At 50.3% G+C, this 10,138-nt stretch overlaps 4 protein-coding genes across 4 annotated transcripts; 2 read left to right on the top strand and 2 right to left on the bottom strand.

The window, feature by feature from the left end:
• Window positions 1-1,460: 1,460 nt before the first annotated feature.
• Window positions 1,461-2,771, bottom strand: VTN77DRAFT_3690 (uncharacterized protein; the record flags this gene model as incomplete). The annotated part of the gene is made up of 1 exon (XM_069419666.1): window positions 1,461-2,771. One exon carries the CDS (start codon window positions 2,769-2,771, stop codon window positions 1,461-1,463), a length of 1,311 nt encoding a protein of 436 aa, XP_069278261.1.
• A 593-nt stretch (window positions 2,772-3,364) lies between these two features.
• VTN77DRAFT_3689 (uncharacterized protein) lies at window positions 3,365-4,228 on the top strand (the record flags this gene model as incomplete). Its single annotated transcript, XM_069419664.1, has 1 exon — window positions 3,365-4,228. The coding sequence occupies one exon, from the start codon at window positions 3,365-3,367 to the stop codon at window positions 4,226-4,228; it is 864 nt and encodes a 287-aa protein (XP_069278260.1).
• Window positions 4,229-4,511: 283 nt separating this feature from the next.
• VTN77DRAFT_3688 (uncharacterized protein) lies at window positions 4,512-6,043 on the bottom strand (the record flags this gene model as incomplete). The annotated part of the gene is made up of 4 exons (XM_069419663.1): window positions 4,512-4,635; window positions 4,695-5,345; window positions 5,403-5,912; window positions 5,976-6,043. The coding sequence occupies 4 exons, from the start codon at window positions 6,041-6,043 to the stop codon at window positions 4,512-4,514; spliced, it is 1,353 nt and encodes a 450-aa protein (XP_069278259.1).
• Window positions 6,044-6,725: 682 nt separating this feature from the next.
• VTN77DRAFT_3687 (uncharacterized protein) lies at window positions 6,726-8,147 on the top strand (the record flags this gene model as incomplete). The annotated part of the gene is made up of 4 exons (XM_069419662.1): window positions 6,726-7,387; window positions 7,441-7,500; window positions 7,585-7,942; window positions 8,013-8,147. 4 exons carry the CDS (start codon window positions 6,726-6,728, stop codon window positions 8,145-8,147), a joined length of 1,215 nt encoding a protein of 404 aa, XP_069278258.1.
• Window positions 8,148-10,138: the final 1,991 nt, after the last annotated feature.

The following is a 10,138-nucleotide window of genomic DNA, read 5'->3' as shown; positions in this document are numbered from 1 at the left end:
CGCCGCGAACCCGGCCTCGGTGGTCTCGCGCGTGAGGACACCCGCGTCAGCGCCTAGCGCGCGCACCCTCTTCTGCACACGAAGGTTGGTTACGGGCTGGATGTCCGACGCGAGGATGTTCATCAGCGTGCGGATGAGGGCGCGCTTGGCTGGGTCGGAGGGAAGGAGTGGGCGGGATGTCGTGATTTCCTCGAGATACTCCAGCGCGGCAAGGGATTGGGGAATCACAAGAGGATCACCCTCGTTGGAGCTGGTGCTGTGTACAACCAGAACAGGAACGCTACCCGACGGATTCAACGCCCGATGAGCCTCCGAATACTGCTCGTCCTTGAGCAGGTGCACGAAAACGGGGTTGTAGGGGATCGATTTCAGGTTCAGGGCGATGCGCAGCCGGGCGGAGCAGGAGGAGCGGAAGTAGGTGTAGAGGTCGAAGGTGGGGAGGGGGTGGTCGGTTGTCGTTGGAGTTGACATTGCAGTGTACCAGATGTCTTTGTACTAGTATGTCTCGAGGAGGGTGAACTAGTAGTATAATTTCGATGAGTTTTAGAAATCGATGGTATTCAACTGATCGATGCCAGACAGTAAGGTTGATTCAGCTAGATTTGTGCTCGACAAGAACTCACGTAGCTATGTGTATGTAGTGTACACATCTATATCAGTATACGTAGGACCAAGTATCCATCCACTCAGCTAGCTATTCTTATATGTCCCAGAGTCATGTCATGTGCTCCCTCCGTTTCCCCTCTTTCCAAGAATCAAGAATTAAGAATTAGAACTAGGAACAAACTCTTCTTTCCAACCAATGAAACGATACCAAGGCAATTAATGCCAGTATTTCTTCTCTTTTACAAGCGGGGAAGATCGTCAAAGCATATTCAGTCATCCGAGGTGGTTAGGTTAGCTACGGATTTTAGCTAAAACCTGTTGGGAGGGTTCATGACGGATGGAACTAAGTACCTTCTCTTCCGCGGGGAATAATAATATACGGAGTACTCGCTATCTGGGTAACTACTTGTATGGCGTAGGTAAATAGCAGTAAAATGAATAATAACCTGCGCAACTTATTCCTCTCGATTGATTGATTGATCGATCGATCGGTTGGTGACGGAATGGATTCCGTTATGCCATCGATGGAGGACCAACTGCCGAACCGAACCGACAGTAACTCAACTTACTAGGCACTACCTACCTAGGTAGGTAAGCACTTTAACTAACTGCGCTAGAAATGGTTATTGGGCCAGTAAAATATCTATTAATTCTGTCTTCAGCTGATGATCTTCCGATATATCCTGATTTAGCGATATGTTGGTTAGGATAGATTAGATAACTAGTCCACTGATATACTGGTTGACTCGCCATAAATCCGGTTTTAGCGTAGGTAGATACGTCGTAATTCTTATCCTGTCCATCTGCATCTGTTCATACAGAGTGGCTTGCTTGATCTGCTTAGATGCCCGCATCTAATTACTTCCATTCAGATTCTTCAAAGCCGGTAAGATCGTCCCCACACACTCGCCAAACCCGACATAGCTGCCTTCTTCACCCGCAACAGCCCGCAACGTCACCTCGTCGCCATCCTCCAGGAACACCCGCGTCGAGCCGTCCGCCAGCGTGATGGGCTGCTTCCCCCCGTTGGTGCGCTCGAGCAGACTGCCCTCTGTGCCGGGCTCCTTGCCCGAGATCGTCCCGCTGCCGAGCAGGTCGCCCGTATTGAGGTTGCAGCCGGTAATAGTGTGGTGCGCCACCATCTGCGAGAATGAGTAGAGCAAGTTGGTGGCGTTGCTGCTCGAGATGTGCGTCGGTTTGCCTCCTGCGTTCTTGAGCTCGACCTCCAGGCGGATGTCGAAGTTGTTCGCGGCCCGCTTCTCCCGCAGATACGGGAGGAGACTCTCCCGGTTACCGGGCTCCAGGCCCTGCGCGCGGAACGGCTCCAGCGCGTCGATCAGGACCACCCAGGGACTGATGGTCGTGGCGAAGTTCTTCGCGTTAAACGGCCCCAGCGGGACGTATTCCCAGGCCTGGATGTCGCGAGCGGACCAGTCGTTCATCAGCACGAGACCGAAGATATGGTCTTCGGCCTCGTCGATGGGAATTGGCTCGCCGAGCTTGTTTCCCGTGCTGATGAATGCTGCCAGCTCCAATTCGATGTCGAGACGCTTGCACGGCGAGAATATCGGGACTTTAGGGTCGGCTGTCGGGTTGGCCAGAATCTGACCGCTAGGCCGAACGATTGGAGTTCCCGAGACGACGATGGACGAGGCACGGCCGTGGTATCCCACGGGGAGGTGCTTGTAGTTCGGTTGCAGGGCGTTAGCAGGGCCGCGGAAGAGCACACCGACATTGTAGGCGTGGTTCAAGCCAGCGTAGAAATCAGTGTAGTCGCCAATCTGCATGGGCAGATGGTTCGTGACTTCCGTCAACGGGATGAGCGCCTCCTTTTGGAGAGTCGCATTGTCCTTGAGCAGCTGTGGATAGGGCGTGTCGGCCTTGAAAACAGCCTGCAGATATTCTCTGACCTGGCGGTGCACGGGACGGCCCAGGGCGGCGAAGGCGTTTAATGTCTTTTGATGGAAGACATCGAGATGGGGGTGGATGGCAGGGAGTTGGGAGAAGCCATTGGCAGAGGCAAATGCTGAGAGATTCAGCGCATAATCGCCAATGGCAATGGCAGGGACGGGTGAGGATGTCGACTTGGTGGAGATGATGCCAAAGGGGATGTTGGCCAGAGAGAAGGGCGAGTTGGAGGGGATCTGAAGCCACGAGGCGGTCATTTTCCTCAGCAGGCGGAATGCCAGGTTGGTGGAATCAATCAATCAATCAATAAAAAAGAGTGAATCAAAATAACAGGCGACAATCATCCCACACTGCAAGTTACTTGTATCTCCTTGTATATCAACTGGATGAAAGTGGTGGGGTATTGTCTCGTCCCTGGCGTAATTCCGCTCTGTCCCCGCGTTGACGGAAACTGCCCGCGGGCGGATATCGACGGGTATTTGCATGCCATCTCCGGCATGAACTTGCCATACACAGGCAGAAATATCCGTGGCCAACCGCTCCCTGGCGTCATCAGCCAAACATTCAATCGGATTGCTTCGATTTATCAGGGGAGTTTTGGATGAAGTTCACGTGGATATTATTGGATTTCGTATATACGTGACTGCAAGGATACTCCTGTACTTGCTGTCTGATCAATGACATACCTGTTCTAACTTTCTTTCCATACCTAACTGTACCTAATATTGTACTCTCCACCACTCGAGTCTCCTCGGATTATTCTCGTTCTAAAGCATCACGAAGAACAACGGGCAAATAAAGAAAGCAACAAATTAAATAAAAAAAAAAGACAGAAGCAAAGATAGCAAGCATGGCTTCCGCAACAGCAATCACCGCCACTCCCCCCTCCTCCGCCAACTTGACCTCTAAAGATGCCGCCGTCCTGCAGGCTCTCTTCGACGCCGAATCATCCCCATCTCCATCCTCATCCAACGTCGTTATCGACCCATCTCTACCGTCCTTCCCTACCGTCTCCGAATCAGACCTCGTCACTCTCAAAGAACGTGAACTCCACGCCATCCGCCAGATCCAGCAGAGCAGCAGCAGCAGCAGCAGCAGCACGCCCTCTTCCCGCGAGACAATCGAGGCCGCGATCGCCGAGCTCGACGCGTTGATCGCCGAGTTCCCGTCTTATCCATCTGCATACGTCAACCGCGCCCAGGCTCTGCGCGTGTTGATCGAGGTCAAGAGTCAGGAATCGAGCAGTGAATCCAAATCCACAGACAAAGATGCAGATGCAGCAGACGAAGACAAAGACAACGCTCTCTTCTGCCCGAGCAACATCCGCCTGACTACGCGACTCTTCTCCGATTTGGGGCAGGCCATCGCCCTCGCCACGCCAGCGTCTTCTTCTCAAAATAACTATCGCATCACCGTCTCCCCCGCCCAAGCCCGCATTCTGGCCGACGCACACACCCACCGCGGCTATCTCCTCCTGAAAGCAGCGAAGCAGAAGCGAACATCTCAAGAGAAGAAAGGCGGGCCAGAGCAGCTCCACAACATCGACTGCAAAGACCAGTTGGAAGAGATGGCCAGTCGGGACTTTTATCTTGGAGGGCGCTACGGGAATAAGGTTGCGCAGCAGTTGGCTGTGCAGACGAATCCGTATGCGAAGATGTGTGGGGCGATCGTTAAGGAGGCGTTGAGGAAGGAGATTGAAGAAAATACGGTCTAGATAGATAGATCGGTATGGGTAGGGGATCTGGGTATGATGGTTTTTGGATTGAGTTCGTGATACTGTGTCTTATATACTTTACGTTACTTGCACTGTTGTACTTGCGTTGACATGCTGGGATGGATCATACTTATAATTCAATTGAATAACACTTCAACTTATTTGGTACTTCACTTCAGTGCGATATTTATATACATACACCATCACCACTTCCGCAGTGGACATCAGCATCTGCAATACGACAAGGATCAATCGACGAAATGAACCGAACAAGGGGACTAATTCAAGCCTTCTTGTTCGGGTTCTTAAAATGCCTCTTCAACGGCGTCCAGCTTTCAGCGTTGTAGTCCTCCTGCACCTTCTGGCATGTCTTAAGGCCCCATTCGGAGACGCCGACCATGAGGGAGCTAATCATCATCTATTAGCACTGAACTTGAATTATATGTCTCAGGGCGACTTGACATACCTCTCAAACATAAACGCCATACTGCCCGTGCCGACTTTCTGCGGCTGCAACTCCGCATTGCTCGCGCGTTCATGCGCCGTCGCATCCGGGCCATGCCCGCTCATGATGTTGTGCAAGCTGGCGCCCGCGGGCCTAAAGCCCCCTCCAACCTTAGCATCGTAGTCGCCCGCAATCAAGCCCATGAACTCCGACATGACGTTGCGGTGGTACCACGGCGGACGGAACGTGTCCTCCGCAACGAGCCAGCGCGGCGGGAAGATGACGAAGTCGGCGATGGCCGTGCCCGGGTGGTCCGACGGCCCCGTCAGCACCGTGAAGATGGACGGGTCCGGGTGGTCGTAGGAGATGGTGCCGATGGTGTTGAACCGGCCCAGGTCATACTTGTAGGGGTAGTAGTTCCCGTGCCAGGCGACGACGTCGAAGGGGGTGTGGTTCTGTCGGGCAGCGAACAAGGAGTTGTTGAATTTGCTGATCACGCGGTATTCGGAGGGCTCTTCCTCGTCGTCGAACGCGGCGACGGGCGCTTGGAAGTCGCGTGCGTTGGCGAGCCCGTTCGATCCAATAGGTCCCAGCTCCGGCAGTTGGAAGTGGCCCTGGTAGAGCTCGCAGATGTAGCCTCGGACGGGTCCAGAGGGTAGAGTGACGCGGTAGCTATCGACAGCCTGCATTAGTATCAACCCGGCTGCCAGACAACTGGCTAATACTCACCGAACACCCCGAGGAATCACACAAATCTCATTCGGCCGGACGAGCAGCTTCCCCAACTCCGTCTGAATATCCAAGACGCCGTGCTGCGGCACGATGAGAAAGTCCCCATCGGCGGAATAGAACGCCTCCTTGCCCATGTCCTTGCCAGCCGCATAGAGCAGAATGCCCAGCCCGCTCTTCATCGTCGGGTCGCCCGCGCCCGCGACCAGATGCAGCCCGTGCACCCAGTCGACGTTCTCGTCGAGGTCGAACGGGTTCCAGCGCAGCTGGTTGGGGATGTGGTGCAGTTTCTGCGTCTCGGTGGTCATGCGCGTGTGGTAGGAGTCGGTGTCGAGGGCTTCGAAGTTCTCGTGCGCGGCTGACGGCAGGATCCGGTACAGCCATGTCTGCTTGTTCTCGTGGCGGGGGGCTGTGAAGGCCGTGCCAGACAGCTTCTCTGCGTACAGGCCGTAGGCGGGTTTCTGGGGGGAGTTCTGGCCGATAGGCAGCGCTCCGGGGATGGCTTCAGATCTGTTGCAGTTAGTACAGAAATAACTTATGTACGGTGCTGATTAAGCTGGTTGAGGGCCGTACTCATGGTAAGATCCAAACCCGTTGAGGTAGGTGTAGGGGTCCGGGGTCGAGAATTGCGTCGCGGGCATGTTGTCCACAAGTCTGCCTAACTGCCAGCCTGAGTAGGTCAATGTCTGGGAGAGAAGGGTGATGTGATAACTATTATCTATCGTAGGATAGAAAACAGCTCGCTCAGGTATCCTGTAAATACCCAAGCTATGCAGGAAAACATCTGACGTACGGCTGCCCTCCCCACCATCAGCTGCTGCATGTGTCTCCGCATTTCCTCCACATTTTCCAAACCGCGGAATAGAGCGGAATGGCAATCCGCGGGCTGGACCCAAATGTCCGGCAGGGGCCAAAACACCCGCCGACAACCGAGGCGAGCTCACCGCCTTGAAAATGGGATGATTTGATTGGAATACGGTTAGTTGATAAGATAAGACTGAAATACCCGTGGGAATCCGACGGCCCGTTGCTGGCCGAGACTGCTATCCCTGGCAAGTCCAGGGTTTCGCAGGTTGTGAGACAATCCACGGTTACTGCGGGCAAGATGGAGAGCGTGACCAGGGTGATGACGGGGCGGTGGCCTTATATCCATTGGGGGAGATGTGGTTGATTTAAATGGAGGTGAGCCGGATGCATAGTCTTTATCCTTGACTTCATTCTGCACATACGTCAACGTCTATATCTTGCAGATATAGCTGCATTAACAGAAATTATATACAGATACATAGCCTGGAATTAAAAAAACAGATTGAAACAAACAAAATGGCGCCTTCAGCCGTCTCCGATTACACAAACGGCGACGCAAACGGCCTGCCCACGGACGTGTCCAGCTATCGAGGCTACGACCACGTCCACTGGTACGTCGGCAACGCCAAACAGGCCGCATCATACTATGTCACGCGCATGGGCTTCGAGCGGATCGCCTATCGGGGACTGGAGACTGGCTGCCGTCACGTCTGCTCGCACGTCGTCCGCAACGGAGACATCACCTTCGTGCTGACTTCCCCCCTGCGGTCCCTGAATCAGCTCGACCGCTTCGGCCCGGAGGAGCAGGAGCTGCTGAAGGAGATCCACGCGCACCTGGAGCGACACGGCGATGGCGTCAAGGACGTTGCCTTTGAAGTCGACTCCGTAGACGCCGTGTTCGGCGCTGCGGTCAAGAACGGCGCCAAGGTGGTTTCGGAGCCCAAGGTCCTCGAAGATGAGAACGGTCAGGTCAAGGTGGCAACTATCCAGACGTATGGAGAGACAACGCACACGCTGGTCGAGAGGAAGTCGTACAAGGGCGGGTTTCTCCCCGGGTATCGCATGGAGACGGGCGCCAAAGACCCTGTGTCGAGTCTGTTGCCTGGCGTCCATCTGAAGCGGATTGATCATTGCGTGGGGAACCAAGACTGGAATGAGATGGATAAAGTTTGCGAATAGTAAGTGTAGCAGCAGCAGAAGAAAAGAATCTCAAACTAACCGATTCTTTTAGCTACGAAAAGGCTCTTGGCTTCCACCGGTTCTGGTCGGTGGACGACAAAGATATCTGCACGTAAGCATCACCATCACACCCCTCAAAACAAAACCCGGAATGAAAGGAGTCAAGTCAAGGACTGCCAGCTGATGCTGTTTCCAGTGAATTCTCCGCCCTCAAATCCATCGTAATGTCCTCCCCCAACGACATCGTCAAAATGCCCATCAACGAGCCCGCAAAGGGCAAAAAGAAATCCCAAATCGAAGAATACGTCGACTTCTACGACGGTCCCGGCGTGCAGCACATCGCGCTGCTAACCGACAACATCATCCGGGACATCGCCAACATGAAGGCCCGGGGAGTCGAGTTCATCAAGGTGCCAGACACATATTATGAGGCGATGCGCGAGCGCCTGAAGAAGGCGGGGAAGGTGCTAGAGGAGGATTTTGAGACGTTGCGCAGTCTGGATATTCTGATTGATTTTGATGAGGGGGGGTATTTGCTGCAGCTTTTTACGAAGGTAGGCCTACATATACCTACACCTCTTGGTGTGTGATGCCTACGATACTAATGTTACTATCTTCGTGCAGCACCTCATGGACCGTCCCACCGTCTTCATTGAGATCATACAGCGTCACAACTTCAACGGTTTCGGCGCCGGGAACTTCAGGTCCCTGTTCGAGGCGATTGAGCGCGAGCAAGCGTTGAGAGGAAACTTGGTATGAATAGTGAAGAAAAAGAAGCAGAAGTTATGAAGGAGTGAAGAATTAAAGTGTAGGAAAGAAGAAGAAGACATGCATGGACATCATTTTGGTTCTTCTCATCAGGAAATGAGACTCACACACACACACACACATATATACTTTATTACCTACTAATCTCATCTTAATTCATCCGATAAACCCATAAATAATACCCTTCATCTTCATATCTTTCGATTCCTGCATTTGCTGTCATTTTCTTTTCTCGTCTTCCTCTTTAATTGTTGGGCAGTTAAATCAATGTCAATGTCTTTTGAAAGAAAAAAATCTTGCCACGCAGCATCCATCTAGATTGAATAAAGAGTCAAGTCAAACTATCAAACATTTTTCAGAGATATTTCTTTTTGTCCCCCCCTTTTGTTCGTACGTATATCGCACGTAAGTATCGCATGTATTAGTTCGCCATTGAGCCGATAAAAAAAATATCACCACCAAAAAGAGAAACCTGCTCGAGTGTACATACATCTGATGAGCATAACGCTATACTATACCTCCACCCAATTCTCAAGCGATATCGATAATATAGTACTAATTCATCAAGTATTATATATATTATATATATAAACTTTTTTAACCTAAATTAATTATTAATTACGGAGTTCATTTGTAGATATATATAAATTTTTATTTTTCTCTTGGTAGAATTTGAGATCAACTTTTATCCTCGAAAAAAAAAACTAAAAAAAAAACAATAAAAAATGGTTATTACCGGCTATATATTTAGCTTTAGACAAAGAAATGAATTTTTTCTATATAAGAAAAAAAAAACTGGTTTATTCACTGATTTTTCTTTAATTAAATGGAAAAATCTATTTTCGAAATTATTCTCCCTTTTAGATATAAAATTTTGCTTTGAATAAAAAATTAGGACCAATAAATCCAGGTTTTTGGCAGGAAAATACATACCTAGGCCCCGCGTGGCGGAAACTGATGCATGCATAAAGCATGGCTGGCTGTATCGAGAATTCATAGAGAATCCCCAGCAAAGAGCTCGCATCTCAACGCGGTGCTGGGGGTCTAGTAGTAGTCCATATATTATTTTTTTATCATTATATGGGTGAATGAGGGCAAGCTGAGCTCCTTACGATCGAATCGATTCCCCCCGGTCGCTGTTCCAATGAATCGAGCGCGACTCCCCTCCTAAATTCAACTATGATATCGCTTCCCCTGATGCCTATTAATATAAGGTAAGCAATAAGTCATTAATAATAAATGTCCTTGAGTCCCATGCTATTCTACTTATCCTGTAAGAATTAATGGCAAAGCTATTAATTAGAAGCTAGTTTGAAACTACTATTTGCTAATACTACTTAATCTTATAAAGAGATAGTTATAGGAGGCACATAATATCTTCTTGTTTTATGTAAAGATGACACCTTATTGATAATAGCTAGTCATATACTATTTTAAGAAGGATAGTAGGGGGGATAAGGAATCGGGTAGACTAGATTAATCCCTTTTTTAACCAATTATCATACCTAATTAACAAGATACATCCCTTAGGTGAGACATATCCTAGGGGAGGAGCAATAAGAGGGTAGGAGTATTGGTAAGTACACTCTCGAGGGTGATACCTTTTCATAAAAAGCAGGGCATTGAGCACGCTATAATGGACTGGATAAAGAAGACCCTGGGCCTCGGCTGGCTGTACTGATTCTGTGTATCTGTTATAGAAGGGGCTCCCATATCTCCCCTTATAAAATAATCAAAAACAACTATTGCCGACAAAGGGAGGAGATGGAAGCTGCTCGGTCATATCGATTTTTTCTTGGTCTTAAAATTAGCCTGTTTTCTCATCTTCTTGATCTTTTCCCTAATCATCACTGTTTCTTCATGTCAGACTCTAGGGGTTCTAGTCTGATCAAAATCCTGTCGTTGTATCGTCTTGGTCGACATATTCGAGGTCACCATCTGATGAGCATGATGCTGTATCCACAGCCAATCATCAGGATGAT

This window comes from Rasamsonia byssochlamydoides (genome assembly GCF_041956645.1).
Source record: "Rasamsonia byssochlamydoides strain NRRL 3658 unplaced genomic scaffold VTN77scaffold_26, whole genome shotgun sequence".
In the NCBI taxonomy this organism is placed as follows: domain Eukaryota; kingdom Fungi; phylum Ascomycota; class Eurotiomycetes; order Eurotiales; family Trichocomaceae; genus Rasamsonia; species Rasamsonia byssochlamydoides.
The sequence above is the reverse complement of the archived record's forward strand: the minus strand, read 5'-3'. Positions and strand labels throughout refer to the sequence as shown.